The sequence below is a fragment of the Peromyscus leucopus genome, chromosome 9 (assembly GCF_004664715.2).
Source record: "Peromyscus leucopus breed LL Stock chromosome 9, UCI_PerLeu_2.1, whole genome shotgun sequence".
NCBI lineage: Eukaryota > Metazoa > Chordata > Mammalia > Rodentia > Cricetidae > Peromyscus > Peromyscus leucopus.
In genome coordinates, this window is record NC_051070.1 from 106,686,335 (window position 1) to 106,701,235 (window position 14,901).

At 48.7% G+C, this 14,901-nt stretch overlaps 1 protein-coding gene across 2 annotated transcripts in view; it reads left to right on the forward strand.

Annotated features, from left to right (window-relative positions):
- Wdfy4 (WDFY family member 4) overlaps positions 1-14,901 on the forward strand; it is a 249,093-nt gene that overhangs the window by 75,463 nt on the left and 158,729 nt on the right. For both annotated transcript variants that reach the window (XM_037208721.1, XM_037208722.1), the window contains exons 14-19: positions 9,151-9,365; positions 10,190-10,284; positions 11,148-11,364; positions 11,786-11,862; positions 12,865-13,086; positions 14,147-14,325. In XM_037208721.1, coding sequence (XP_037064616.1) covers positions 9,151-9,365; positions 10,190-10,284; positions 11,148-11,364; positions 11,786-11,862; positions 12,865-13,086; positions 14,147-14,325 — 1,005 coding nt within the window. The remainder of the gene's footprint in view (positions 1-9,150; positions 9,366-10,189; positions 10,285-11,147; positions 11,365-11,785; positions 11,863-12,864; positions 13,087-14,146; positions 14,326-14,901) is intronic.

Sequence of the window (14,901 nt, forward strand, 5' to 3'; positions counted from 1 at the left end):
CCCCACAAGGAACTTGGTAAAGATCTGCTTGTTACACGACCGCAGTCAATACTCTGTTTTCTGCCTTTCCCACGAAGCCCAACCTCAAATACTTCCATTATTCTCCGATAAAGAATTTCAGTCTGTATTCAAAATCCAGGAGGCTTCTTGGGGTAATCTATTAAGCAAAGCAAGTGGACCCGATTTGACATGGAGATGAAGAGGACAGAAAGCTCAGTGAGCCTGGGTGAGGGGAGACATTAGTCAGGTGGGATTCGTATGGCCCAAACAGTGGCTGGTCAGTCTTCTAGCTTCTTCTGCTGTCTTACTACGCCATTTCCTGTATTTTCACCTCAAGTTCAGCTCCTCAGACTAGGTGTAGGTCACAGAAATTGCAGACTGAATTTCTTGGGACCAGGGATCATGGGAATGTATAAATAAAGGCAGGTAATAGGGAACAACAGCCTCTGGCCACAGGAGGTAAGTTTACCCATGTAAAGGAGTTCACATTTAACTAAGGGGAAAAATAGAAATAAAAGCAAACTGCACCTAGCAATCCAAACACTTCTATGGCCATCGTTCATGCCTCTTGTGAGGTGCCAGGTTCTCTTTACAACGAATGCAGTATGCACAGTGAACCACAGGCTTCAGAAGACTGAACCACAGGCTTCAGAAGACAGCTCGAGGTGCCCCTTGTTATGACATCATTATCAGGACCTAAGGAGATGGATGGAAGCGTTTCAGGCCCCAGGGCCTCACCTGCAAAGTGGGTAAGGCTTCCCATTGAGAAGAGCAGTGGAGAGGGGACCCAGGAGGCCTTAGCCCTGCCCTCAGCATGTGCATGCCAGGTGTGCTCCTAACCCAGAACTTCTGACTCTCTAGTCAGGTCCGGGGAGCTGAGGTCATGGCATGTACGATTCTGCAAATGTTAATTGGAATGTAATAATACGTTTTAGTCAAACATCAGCCAGCATATGGCTGGAGTAAGCAGGGTGTCGAGAGGAGAGGGGACAAGATGGTCCCTGTCAGCCAGTGTGATGAAGCAGAATCCACTAGACCAGAACTCAGCGGCCGGGATTAGCAGGCCTGCACCTGGGTCTAAGGCACAGTCACTCAGGGAGGGGAAGGGCAGAAGTGCTGTGAGTCTCAGTGGTTACAGGTACATTCTTCATAGTCCCAGTGGGGATGAGAACGGCACTTGAGGAATTCCACTATGGGAGGAAGGGAACCCACTGACAGGTTCTGAGCCCGGGCCTAGCCACACCTACCCAGAGGACTTGCTGAACTCAGGACCAGCTCTGAGGAGTAGGCATGTCAACAAAGGGAGAGCCCCAGGGCTGCAAGCCCCTCACTCCCAAGCCTGGGGCAAGAGCCTGCCATGGGTGGTGGGGTATAGATTTGAATCGGGCCAGGCCTGGGATGAGACCTTGGAGTGGGCACAAAGTCACCGGAGGATACTCTCTAGATGTGTGACATCTTCTAGAGCATGACTCAGAGACTCAGTGGCTTCTTGTGTCAACCGTGCCAGAAGACAGTGGGCCTCTAAGCACTTGTCAAGAGTGAGGTCCGTCCTGGCATTCCAGGCTCCCTAGCTCCCCAGGACCGGTGATCCCAGGTCTTGGGGATTTGTGCCACACTAGGACTCTTTCGCAGTTGCTGAGCTGGGGCAGAATCTGACAGAAAGGACAGACCAGGCACCTTTGCGTGGTATCTGAAGACCCTCATTTTGTCACAGGCATGCCTTGTGACCTTTAGATCACGACCCCTGGGCTGTGCTCATTCTCACCTCCAGCCTTTCCACATGCTGATCCTTCAAAAACAACCACACACTCCACATCCAGATAGCTCTCGGCTCACTACTCTTCCACAGGTGATTGGTACATCAACTGATCTGGATTCTTTGTCAGCTCTCTGGCTGGGGTGTACCTCTTAGCTAGAACATTCTGTGATTGCATTTATTAGGCAGAGGCTGTGCATGAGGCACAGAGACACCGTGGAGATAGGGTCATAGTAAGAGATAGAGTCTCAGGCTTACAGTTTTGGGGGTCTGGAGGGTGAAGCAGGGGAGGAGAGAGGCGAGAAGAAGAGATAGTGAAAGGGGGAGCAATGGTGGATGGAGAGAAAAATTGAGAAAGGAGGAGAAAAGAGGGGAGATAAGTGGTCATGGTGTGACACTGACCACTGGAAGAACGGAGCGGCACTGGGTTGGGAAAGTCAGAAAAGATGTCTTCGGTGAGAGGACATGCAGATGCCCCCGATGCTAAGTAGGGGGTCATTAACAGGAGAGGGCCGAGGCAGACATTCTCATCTTTACTATTAGTCAGAAAGGGGCATGGCATTTTCAACAGAGGGGCATAGAATGTCCCCAGACCCAGAGCCAGGTGCATGAAACAGAAGGGAGCAAGTAGGTATATTAGTAATATTTTTCTCTTTTCTGAACCTGACATGAAGCAAATTAAGGGAGAAAGGGCTCATTTTGGCTTAGAGTGTAAGATGGCATACAGTCTATCTTGGTAGGGAAGGCGTGGTGAGGGGCTTGTGAGGTGCCTGCCTTATTTCATCCATGATAAGGGAAGTAGAGAACTGACAGGAAGTGACACCAGGCTATGAAACCTCAAACCTCACCCAAATGACCTACTTTCTGCAGTGATTCATCTTCTCACAGGATTGTCCAGCCTGTGCCTCATAGGCTGCTTATGGCCATATGCTGCCAAGATAGGTAGAATGTGGCCCATCACTTACTTCAAACATAAGACTATTTGTTTTTTTTTTTTTTTTTGTAACTTGATCTTGTGGTTTGTGACCATGAACTCTGTACAGGCAACATCATAGGTTGGCTATGGTTGAGGAATCTACTGATTTCGTGGCCTTCCAAAACAGGATCATCAACTCTGTGGGAACTAAGAGTTGCAACATGGCATCTGTGAGGAACATATCATATCCAATCCACGGCAGTCAGGAAGAGAAAAGCATTCTGTGAATATGAGATCCTAGGCTTCCGCCATCAGAAGTGTGGCCTTTGTACAGATGTGGTCTAGGAAGAGGAAGGTGGAACAGAGGCTCATTCATTCACAACCAGCTGGGCTCTAGTGGTCCTTTTGTGAGGTGCAGCAAGAAAGACATGGATTCTGCTGATCAGATAGGACTGATATTCTCACTTATATCCAGTTTTGTCAACTTGATGGAATCTAGAATCATCTGGAAATAGAGTGAAGGACTGTCTATGCCAGAAATGGCCTGTGGGTGTGTCTGGAGGGGACTGTCTTGATTGTGTTAATTAAGGTGTGAAGACTGGCCCACCGTGGGTGTCTCCATTCCCTGGGCAGGGGTTCCTGGGTTGAATAACAGCTGAGAGAATGAGCCGAGCACTAGCATACATGTATTTCTTCCTTCTTCTCTGCATTTGACTGTGGATCTGACCAGACCGGTTGCTTTGAGTTCCTGCTGCACGACTTCCCTGAAAAGGTGGACTGTAACCTGGAATTGTGAGCCAAAAGTCCCAAGAAAACAAAAAACAAACCCTTTCTCTCTCAAGTAGCTTTGCCAGGCTATTTTATCATAGAAACAGGAAAGAAAACCAAGATACACCTAACCCAAGATGGCAAACTCCCAAGTCTAGGATGCTGTGGGAGTGTGAACGTGCTATGGTGGTGGAACTATGGCAAGATGGCAAATCCATGCCATGGAAGGAAAAAAATCAATTCTAAGTGAGCAATTTGAAAAACAAACAAACAAAACTGTAGCTGGAGTTTTCCCCAGTCCTGCTTCGCCCACGGTCAGGACAAATCTCTCTCACCTGCCAGTCCTGCAGCTGCTCAAACCCAACCAAGTAAACACAGAGACTTACATTTCTTATAAACTGTATGGCCGCAGCAGGCTTCTTGCTAACTGTTCTTATATCTTAAATCAACCCATTTCTATTCATTTATAAGTTGCCACATGGCTCGTGGCTTACCAGTATCTTAACATCATCTGCTTCTCATCATGGTGGCTGGCAGTGTCTCTATGCCTCAGCCTTCCTGTTCCCAGAATTCTCTTCTCTGCTTGTCCCACCTATACTTCCTGCCTGGCTACTGGCCAATCAGCATTTTATTTTTACAGTGTGATATCCACAGCACTTTCCCTTTTTTTTTAAAGTAAGGTTTTAACTTTTTTTTTTTTTTTTTTTTGGTTTTTTTTCGAGACAGGGTTTCTCTGTGTAGCTTTGCGCCTTTCCTGGGACTCACTTGGTAGCCCAGGCTGGCCTCGAACTCACAGAGATCCGCCTGCCTCTGCCTCCCGAGTGCTGGGATTAAAGGCGTGCGCCACCACCGCCCGGCTTAAGGTTTTAACTTTAACATAGTAAATTTACATATAACAAAACAATTATCAAGCAAGAATTACAGTTACAACATTTAGTCTATTTATAATACAACCCCCCCACACACAACTTACCAAGTACTGCTCTCCTGAGGGCCCCCATCCCTAGCATCCTTCCTATAATCTTTAGTAACAAGAAGAGCAAACGTCATGGCAAACCTGTTACCTCCCTCCCCAAATGAGAGAACATTTCAACCAAACTGGAGTAAACGACTAATCTGAATATGAGTGAATACAAAAGCTCCTGGTCTGCCAGAATTCTGGAAGAAGCTGACTTTGGGTGTAGCGATTTTATGTCCGTCAGGGCAGCAGGGTTAGTGTCGGGAAGACACACTGTGGACTGGAGTGGTCAACACTGCAGCCTCCTTGAGCATGCTTAGCTGTATTACCCCATTCTCTGTGAATGTAAGGAAGTAAGTGAGGCTGCAAAAGCCTCTGATTGTGCTCCTGGAACTATCTCAGCTCTGGTGAGGCCCTCATGGCAGATGACATCATGGTGGAGGGGAACACTGGAGAAAGCGATCCAATGGTATGAAATTGGGATCCCACAGGAACTAGGCTAACTCTGTCTGAGGGCATAACCTTCAGTGATTCACCAACTTCCCACCAGCCCCTTCTCTTAAAGGTCCTACCACATCTCACGCCAGCATCTTGGGAACCATGCTTCCAGCACCTGGCCCCTGGCAGACAAGCCACATCTAAATGGTGTCACCATCCCACTGAGACCCAGTTCCTTATGGATGCTGGGACTTACTAATGTGGACTAGGAAGAAAGTTGGGCAGAAAGGGGGCAATGAAGAATAAATACCCCAGGATGGACCCAAGTCTTGACTGTTAGGTGGAGGAAGCAGAAACTGCCTAAGGGCCACCCCACCATTGCTTTGTGAATTAGCTTTGAGAGTCCAACCCGCCAGCCAGCCTGGTGACCCTTGACTTTACCTCAGAGTCCTAATTGAACCACCTTTCCCTTTCCTGCATTGGAAGTACTATGCGTTAGGGAAATCAATCCATTTGCAGGGGAGGAACCAGACTGATTTCCTGCCACTGTTCATATTTTCACTAAAAACCCCATTTTACTGGAACCAGCATTGAAAAAAAACAGCACATTTTATTCAAAACAAGACAATATTGGTATTGATGGAGTTGCAGTGATCATGAGAACAATCAATTTCGCCTCCTCCATTATGGGGTATCGAGCAGTTTTGGAGTGAACTTGTGGCAACATTAGACAGAATCAGCATTTCCCCTTTGAAAACTTTTTCTTTTTTCCTTTTTGCATATTTAGATTGTAATTATAGCTCTGTGGTTGGGGGAAGGGAGCAAAAACACAAAAAAGTCAAAGTCCCTAAAGCAATAAGTAAATACTTACTGGTAATGAAAAATTGGAGATTGGAGACGTTTCTCTTTAATTCTTATTAATAATACATTCTGATATTATTTTTGCATCTAGCTTCATGCAGACTGTCTCCCCAACTCTCACCCCAAATTAAAAGAATGCAGTTACCAAATGACAGGCCAAACTCTGGTAGAGAGAATGGTCAAGGCAGAGGATGCATGTTCCCTCTCTGCCATCAGGAGTGCAGAGAAAGGTAGAGACGAGGTTCATGTGGATGCAGGAGGAGGCAGAGCATCAGAAGAAAGATACAGGAAAGCAAGCCAGGGAAGCGGATGCATTTCCACACAGACAAGGCCCTCGAAGTACCAGCACTGGCAATGAAGTTGTTTGATGCATACCAGAATTAGTGTGTGTGTGTGTGTGTGTGTGTGTGTGTGTGTGTGTGTGTGTGTGTGTGTGTGCATCAAATAACTCCATGTCTGCTTTTAGATTCTGACCCCTGTTGGGCTAGCGTGGGTGTCAGCAAGCTAAGATCAGCTGTGCAGAGGTCCCATTGAAATGGAAGCCTACGATGTTTTAGATGTGGCTTGAGTTTGTCTCTCAAGGGTTCCTGTGGTAGTAGTTCCATTCCCACTGGGACAGTGTCAAGGTGGCGGGGCCTTTAAGGGGCAGAGCCTAGTGGGAGGCCACTGGGCATGCTGCCTTTGAAAGGAATTAACATAGTTCTCAAGGGACCCCAGTAGGTTGACTTAAAAGAAAGGGAGTGGTCCTTCGGTCATCTCTGCTTCCTGTCTCACCTGTGACCCTCCCCCACTTGCTTCTGACCTTGCCATAGTGCATTCTGAGTGGGACACACCCAAGTCAATATAGCATCACCAGAGTTAAGCAAATGCACGTGTCATGCCCTGAGTCTCCAGAAAGACAAGCTAAGTAGACCTGCTTTTTCATATACAGTGCAAATGCTTTCACTACAGTAACAGAAGCCAGGCTAATGCTAGGAGCATCTCCTCCACGTGATGAGACGCATCTTCAGCATCAGCTAACAGTGGTGTGGACAAAAACAGTGACCGTTTTGAATGGCAGAACCCTGCTCAGCAGGAAAGTCATCACTAAAGTCATTCTAGCACAGTCACGTGCCCCCAAATTTTAAGTCAGAAGCATTACTAAAGATAACTTAGACGTGGGACATTAAAGGGCTGGAGGGATCTTCAGGGTAAAAGAGCTGGGTGCACAAGCCTAAGGACCTGAGTTCCAATCCCTAGAACAGGAGCATCCGTAATTCCAGCATTCCTCCTACTAGGAGATGGGAGGCAGAGACAGGGAACCCCTGGAAGCTTGTGTGCCAGCCACAGTGAGAAAAAACAAACAGCAAAAGATCCTGTCTTAAGGTAGAAGGTTAAGACAGATACTGAAGTTGTCCTCTGATCTTCGTGTGTGTGTGTGCTGTGGCACATGAATGCCCGAATTAACACACATAAGACACATAAGTGCTCGTTCTCTCCCCCCCCCTCACACACTCACTCACACTCACACACACACAGAGGTGGGGAGCAAATTACTGAATGGGGGAAATTACTGAATGTCATAAGTTTGAGACAGGAGTTACGGGGCTGGGTAGGTCAGTCTTGGGGTTGGCTTAATGATAGGAAGATACTGTCTCTTGGCACAAAGCTACTCAAATGGCTGCACCTGGCAAGAAGGCTATGGGATGAGACAATTCCAAGCATGAGGCTCAGGGTCACTGTCAGTCCAGTCCCTTGCCATGTGGCTCTGGGCAATGACTTCCTCTGAGCTCAGTTTCCTCTTGTGTAGAGCAGAGATGGCCATGATGCTGTGATTCCACACTCTATCCATGAGAGCACATCCTAAGTACCTAGGAGTTATTGATGTCACAGGTGAAATGTAGCCCTTAAAGTAGACATCAGGTATAGCCTCCCTTTTACCTTTGAGAGTCCATGAAATGTGCACAAAGCATGGGAAACATCTTCTCTCCCAGACACAGAGTCTCGGTAGAGCATTTCCCTTACTGTGCACAGATAGTCTCCCTGGCTTCTCATCCGTATCACTTGTAGTCTGTGACTCTGTTGAGAGCAGGCAGTGTCTGCCTTCCCAGTGCAGGCCCCCTTAATACCTTTTGAAGGAACGGGAGTAAGAAAGACATGGGGAGGTTCCAGGGAAACCTCCACAGAGGATGAGAGTAGCACGTGTCTGTGACTTGGTGAGGTCAGATGCCAGTGCTCGTGAGAGAACTATCACAGCCGGCCTCCATCTCAGCATATTCCATGGGCTGGAAGCAGAAAATGCTGCATGCATACTAGATGTGTGGACTTGGTTTCTTGTCATTATCCCCCGTAGAGCGGAACTTTGATGGCACAGCGTTTGCGTTGTACTGAGTGTCCTGAGTAATCGAAAAGTGATTTAAAGGGTGCAGAGTGATGCTCACTGACGAAGTGGAAGTACCATGGCTTTGTATGTAAATGACTCGAGCATCTGTGGGTTCGGGCACCAGAGGGGAGTCCTGGAGCCCCTCTGTAGTGGGATGGGTGGGGATGACTGTGTTAGGTAAGTGCCATTGTGGTTTCTCCTGGCCTTGCTCTGGTCTCCTAACATGGTTGACACTGGCATAGAGTTCTTTTCTTGAAACCGCAAACTGGGACAAAGACTTAAAATATGAAAAGGATGGCGATGCCTCAGGCCAGTGAACCAGGAGGTGGAGTCTGGGCTAAGTACAGGGGCACTGTGAGGAGAGCACTCGGGAGAAGGGGAATACGGGGTCACAGTGGTGCAGGGGGACGGGCGGAGTCCTTGCTGGTACCTACCTTCAGCCTGAGCCAGGCGGAAGGCACTCTGAAACAAATCACACCAAAGTCTAATTTAGGGTGCGGTCCTCACAAGATATGTTCTGGTGTGTGTGTGTGTGTGTGTGTGTGTGTGTGTGTCTGTGTGTGTGTGTGTGTTGACTGTTTTAAGCTCATTCAACTAGGTGGACCCTACCTTTTGTACTCGGGTATAAACTAAAATGTGGAAATTCAGTGAGTGAATCCAGCTTGCGGTAGGAGAATCCACTCAGTGGCGTAGCCACTCTCCAGGTCCAGTGACCTCCTGACAGAAGGCCATAAATCTGTATGACCAGACTTCCTCCCCTTTCATAGGAGCTATAAGTCTTGATATCAATATGAAATCTTTAGATTTTTTTCAGGGGAGCAATCAACTCAGAAAGTTTTCCAGTGTTAAATGGTACCACCATCCCATTTCTGAGGATGACCCGGATTCCAGCCTGCCTGTGTGCAGTCTGTAGTCTGAGTTGGTGGCCAACTCCAGCAGCTGGCCTTCCCTGGCCTGTCATTGTCATAGCATTCAGAGCAGCTGAGACAGGTGGAGTATAGGCAGCTGTGGAGGGCACAGGTGGCCTAACAAAGCCACCCAGAGAACATTCTGCTCTCCCAGACTCACAGCTTGCTTTGATCAACTCCTAGCTTTCTGAGGAGATCCAGTGCTCTCTGGCCAGCCACCTCTTGTCCTTGGTGAAATCAGAGAAGAACCGCCAGGTCATGTGTGAGGCAGGGATGCTCCGCACACTCATGACCTTCTGCCGCAGGACCCTCAGCACGGGTGGCAGTGTCCTGCACTCGCATCTCATCAGGATCTTTGAAAAGCTCGGTTCCCAAGCCATCGAGCCAGATGTGCTAAGGTACTGCATGCATTAAGCATCCAACACCACAGACCCCAAGGCAGGATAATGGGTGCACTGTGTACAATCGAGTCTCCAGGGGCAGGCGTCAGCATCCCCCTCTCCTTGGCTCCAGCATCAGATGTATATGCACACAGAGCAGACATAGCCTCATCTGGGAGTCTCTGGGGAGATGGAAGTGTCAAGGAGGTAAATCTAGAGCTAATCCCTGAGGCCTGGACTAGATCCAGAGGCCAGACTGAAAAGAGCTAGGCTTGCAGGGGCAGAGGCCAGGGCAGCATGAAGGGGACCAGATGCAGGACTCCACTGTATCCTTCCTGCACACAGGAGGAATAGAAAGGACTCAGGAGAAGGGACAAGAAAGCAGAGGAGGGACAACATCATGCAGGAGAGGTTGAGTCTCTGAAGACCCTTCCTGCCCTGGAGCAGGATGGAGAGGATGGCCCAGGTTCACATTCACCAGACTGCTGCTTACGAAGGAGTAGAGCAGACAGAGAACAACCCTTCCAGCTGGCGGGTCTGGGACCCAGGGGCTGGAGAAGCCTCTTTTAGCCACTCTCAGCCCTGCCAAACCAGGCCACAAAGCTAGGCACACAGGAAATTCAGTTAGAAACTTGCAAACAATACATAGCATGAAGTCCAGTTGAAGTTTCCAACTTACCAACTCTGCTAGATAACGAGACAGGGACACACGGTTTCTGTGTGACTTTTGGAAATGGTGTTTCAGGGGTGGGGATATGAACACTGGGCATCTAGGGAAGTGATTTGGGGAAGCCTATCTTCACTGCAAATTTAGTTTCCTCTCTTGATGTTATGACATTCAGGCAGTTCCTAGGCCTTGGAATTCGCCCACCTCAGCCAGCTGCCAGGAAAAGCCTCTGTTCATCTCCTGGGCATGAAGATGACCCTGGGTACTCAGGTGAGGAGACAGAACAGGAAAGGTTGACGGGTGAATAGTTAACATTTTCATTTCTGATGAATAATTGTTCATAAGATAGAAAAGTGGGCAGATTTAAAAGTTTTTTTTCCCATTTTGCTGCTTGGTGGGGCAGGTAAAGTACACACAGGGTTTGGGGTTCCAGAACCATTCCCAGTCTCCACATGAGGCAGGTGGTGCTAGGCATCTGCCTGACCCTTTATACCTGTGATTCCAAAACAATGGTCTTGCTTCCTCTACAACCCAGAGGTCCCAGGTGCTGCACCGGGCAGAGGTGGGCAGCAAAGCTTTTTGTAAAGTTCACAGCTTAGGAGCAAAGTGGGATGCTGGAAGTGAAAGCATTGGATGATGCCCAGAGTCAAGGCAGCTCTCTGAGAGCATGCCATTCTCGGAAACCAGTTTAGAAAAAAGGATGTTGGAGACACCTGCAATGTAAGACCAGGCAGAGCACTGAGGCAAGCAAGGGCCAGCTAAGAATCGAAGGTGGAGAACTGGGCTTGGAGCTGGCAGCCAGAGGCAGGCTGGTTTGGAGGGCAGAGCTGGGCAAGTCACTGTGAGGCCAGCACGGAATGCCAGTTGGGCGAGTAAGATACCAACAGCAGCTGCAAATGCTGTGTCAGAAAGAGGAACATGCTGGAATGAAAAGAAGTCACCAGAGCTGGTTATTCCCACCACTGCACAGCATCTAAACCAGCAGAGTTCAGGCCGAAGGGCCACTGTGTTGGGAAATGCCTGGTGGCTTTTGCGGGATGCTCAGGCTGGGGCAGGAGCATCAGAGATGTTGCCAGAGCAGCGGTGGAACTGTATCAGGCAAGGACACATCTTTGTCTTGTTTTCTGCCTCAGGGTCATGTGAAGATACCACTGAGAAGCCTGCAGATGCCAGCCCATACCCTGGAAGGTCTCAGGACCTCAGGTCCTCATGGACCTCCCAAGATCCGGCCACAGCCCTCCAGACAACACTGAGCCTCATCTCTATGACCTCCCCTCGAAATCTACAGCCCCAGAGGGCAGCCCTGACTCCATCATTTGTGGAATTTGACATGTCTGTGGAAGGTTATGGGTATGGAGGACTCTTATATATTTGGAAATTGACTGATTAATTTCCCAGTACCTCTGATGATCTGTAACACTGGCTATATAATTGTGCCCCCATTGGTTCTCACTGCTCAAGCAGAGGTGTGGTTAGGTAGTTAGATACCCCTCTATCCAGTGGAGAAGGGCAGAGTGTCTAGCCATGGAGGACCAGAGCCCTCTTCTTCCCTACTGTATCAGCTTCTAGAATGTTCTCCATGTTGTCTGGCCTCCAGTGAGGATTCATCCCATCTGGGTATCCCACCAGCAACAACTGTTTTCTGTTCTTGGAGCCTTATGGCCTAAGAATGCATACTGCCACTGCAGGCAGAGAGCAGGGGGCAGCCCAGACTGTTGATGCAAAGGATTGGCATGCAGTTCAATGACCTGCAATACTTTCCTATTTCCAGCTGTCTGTTTACTCCAACCTTGTCTACGGTCATGGGGACCAGCACAGAGCACTCCATCTCTGGAGGGACTGGATCAGGTAAACATCTCCCAAGTCCCTGGTTGCAGATTTCTACCCCAAGTCTTCAGAAATCACCAGTCTTCCCCCAGTCCCAAGTTTCTGCAGATGAGGATCCTTCCACCTACTACATCTGCTCACAGTCTCTTAGAGCAGCTATTCTCTTCATCACACACTGTGCCAGCTTACTCCACAGCCAGGGCTCAGGAAGCATTGAAAGCTTTGGAGATGCTGCATCTGAGGCTGAGCCATTGTAGAGGAGCCTGGAATAGGCTGAAATGGAGCAGCATGTGCTGTCAGCTTTCTCTAGAGAGGGGTGTAAGTTCTCTGCTGATGGCTATCAGGAGGAGGCAAAGCCACAGTAGATTGTTTTGGGGCATCAGCCTGAAGCCTGGCTATACTTTCCAAAGCATTTCACTAATACAGCACACTGGCCATCACAGCGTAAGTGCTCAGAGTAGCCTGAACTCAGCGCTCCCTTTGATCAAAGCCAGGTTCCCGGTTTCAGTGAGAACATGGCTGGCCTGTTAGTTCAGGACAAGCTTCCTTTCTGAGGATAGTACCCAGTGTGTTAACATGGCTACAGATGCTATGCTACCACTAGAGAGGACATGGTGTTTCCTTGGACCAGGTCATTTCTCCACCTTAGGTTCAGCTGAGCTAGTGTTCTCACCTCCACGGAGCCCAAAGCCTGATCAGTTGCAGAGGCTTAGATATTGAAAAGCCTCAGGGACAGCCATGTCTCGGTTCCCTTGGCAAGGCTTCATGGCCTGGAGAGGCTTGGAGCAGCAGGGCTCAAGGTCTGTAGGGACACCATGAACTTCCTGTGAGCCTCCTTATCCTGGTATAAACAGTGAGAAGCATCCCATGCTCGGAGAAGGAGGGAGTGAGGAGTGCAGGGCAGGCCAGATGCAGAGCTACTTCTTAGTAGGCAGCCTAGCAGGGTGGACTCAGATCTGCCTGGTGTCTCACTCTCTTCCTTGGCAGGACAAGTGTAAAGCTATGCTTGTGTTCTACCCCCAGGTACCCCCAGGCCATTCCCTCCCCCCGGAGGCCTCACCTTCTCCTGCTGGTTTCTGATCAGCCGGCAGGCCACTGTCATGGAAGGCCACCCCCTGCGCTTTCTAACCTTGGTACGCCACCTGGCCAGGACTGAGCAGCCCTTTGTCTGCTTCTCCGTCAGCCTCTGCATGGACGACCTCTCCTTGGTTGTGTCCACAGAAGAGAAGGAATTTCAGCCTCTGGGTAAGGCCCTGGGTTCCAAAGCTTGTGTGGTCTATACCCCGGGAATGGGGGTGAGCCAGATGTTCTCAGCACAGATGTGCATGGAAGCATGGTGACCCCTGCATCTCCTCATCTTTTGAAATGCTCGCTTGGCCTCCATACACAGTGAAAGGTCTAGGTGAATCTTCGTAGTGTGCCACTCTGGTCTGGGCCCTGCATGGCTCTAGAGCTTCTGCTCACTGGCTTTCCAGAAAACTACTTCTGCCCTGACAAGAGGAACACTGGTAGGACTTGGGGTTTGCCTCATGGACCACAAACTACATCATTAGAGCAAGGTTTATAAAGAATATACTCCATTTAGTTGGAGCTGACATGGCCCTAGACCTATTTACAGATAACCCAAATTTAGAGGGCTGACAGTCCATGTCACAGGTTGGTCACTCTGGGTGCCCAGAAGCCTGATCCAGCTCAGTAGAATTGATGGCTGATCCTAGCTCTGCCCTTCAGATGTCAGCATATTCCTGACCTCACCTGCCTTATGGCCAAGCCCAGATACGTCAGCCATCACTCCTGTGCTAAGAGTCACTGCCTCGAAGCAGCGACATGTATGGAAGGCCCTGAGATTGGCCACATTCTTGGCACTCAGCCAGGCTGCTCGACTCCTCCCTCTCAGGTCACCTGACCCATGCCATCACCCTGCACTCAGTGGACAGTGCCTGGCTGAAGCCTGCTGGAGCTGACTGTGGGTGATCGGCCCAAATTCTCTGCCTTAGGGTAGTAAGTGGGTGCAATGATAGCACCATACCTCACAGAGGGGGGCTTGTTAAATGAGTTAATGCTGTAGTCATGCTACTAGTGTCTGGTGCAGAGGCTGAGCTCAGGGGGCAATGGCGGCAGCTACTGCGGCAGGCCCTTCTTATTATTATTTTTTAAATGAAAAAGCCAGTGGGAGTCTGGTCTATAGCTCTACAGATGTAAGGCCCATGTGGGCTGAGCAGGGTTGTCACCCTCCCCAGGGCTCCTCTTGGGTCTCTGTAGCATGATGCCTCATGTGAGGTCCACTGTTGGTTCTCTTTTGCAGATGTCATGGAGCCTGAAGATGAGGCAGAGCCCTCTGCAGGGCGCCAGCTGCAGGTCAGGTGCAGCCAGCTGCTGACATGTGGCCAGTGGTATCACCTGGCTGTGGTGGTCAGCAAAGAAATGAAAAGGAATTGCACTGTTACCACCTATCTGGATGGACAAGCTATTGGCTCAGCCAAGGTCACTGTCACAGCTAAGATGTTGCCTTGATATGGTCGGCTAATTACTCACTTCCCCATTTTCACTTGTTATTTCTGTGTATATGTGTGTGTTTGTGTATATTTATGTATATGTATATGTGTGTTTGTGTATCTACATGTGTGTTTATGTGTGTGTGTGTGTGTGTGTGACATCTCGATGGGCCTTGTATTATGCCTACAAACCAATGAGAAGGAATGTGACAGTTTTACTCTGTTCAGTCTTTCTATCCATGAACATGGTGTGTCTCTCCTTTAATATAGATTATATGTTAGAGATATCATCTATCTGAATTTTCCCTTATCCATTTGGAATTTTCAGTATATAGATCCTGTTCATTATTTTATTTTATTATTAATTTTATTAAATACACCATTTTTCTTTTGAATAATTGTAAATGGATTTGGTTTCACTGTTAGTTTATAGATATGCAATTGATTTTTGTGTTGATTGGATATCCTGTGACTTTGAGGAACTCATTTACTAGTTCTGGAGATTAAAAATATTCATGAGCATGCCATCTGCAAATAGAAACCTTTTACTTCTTCTTTTTGAACC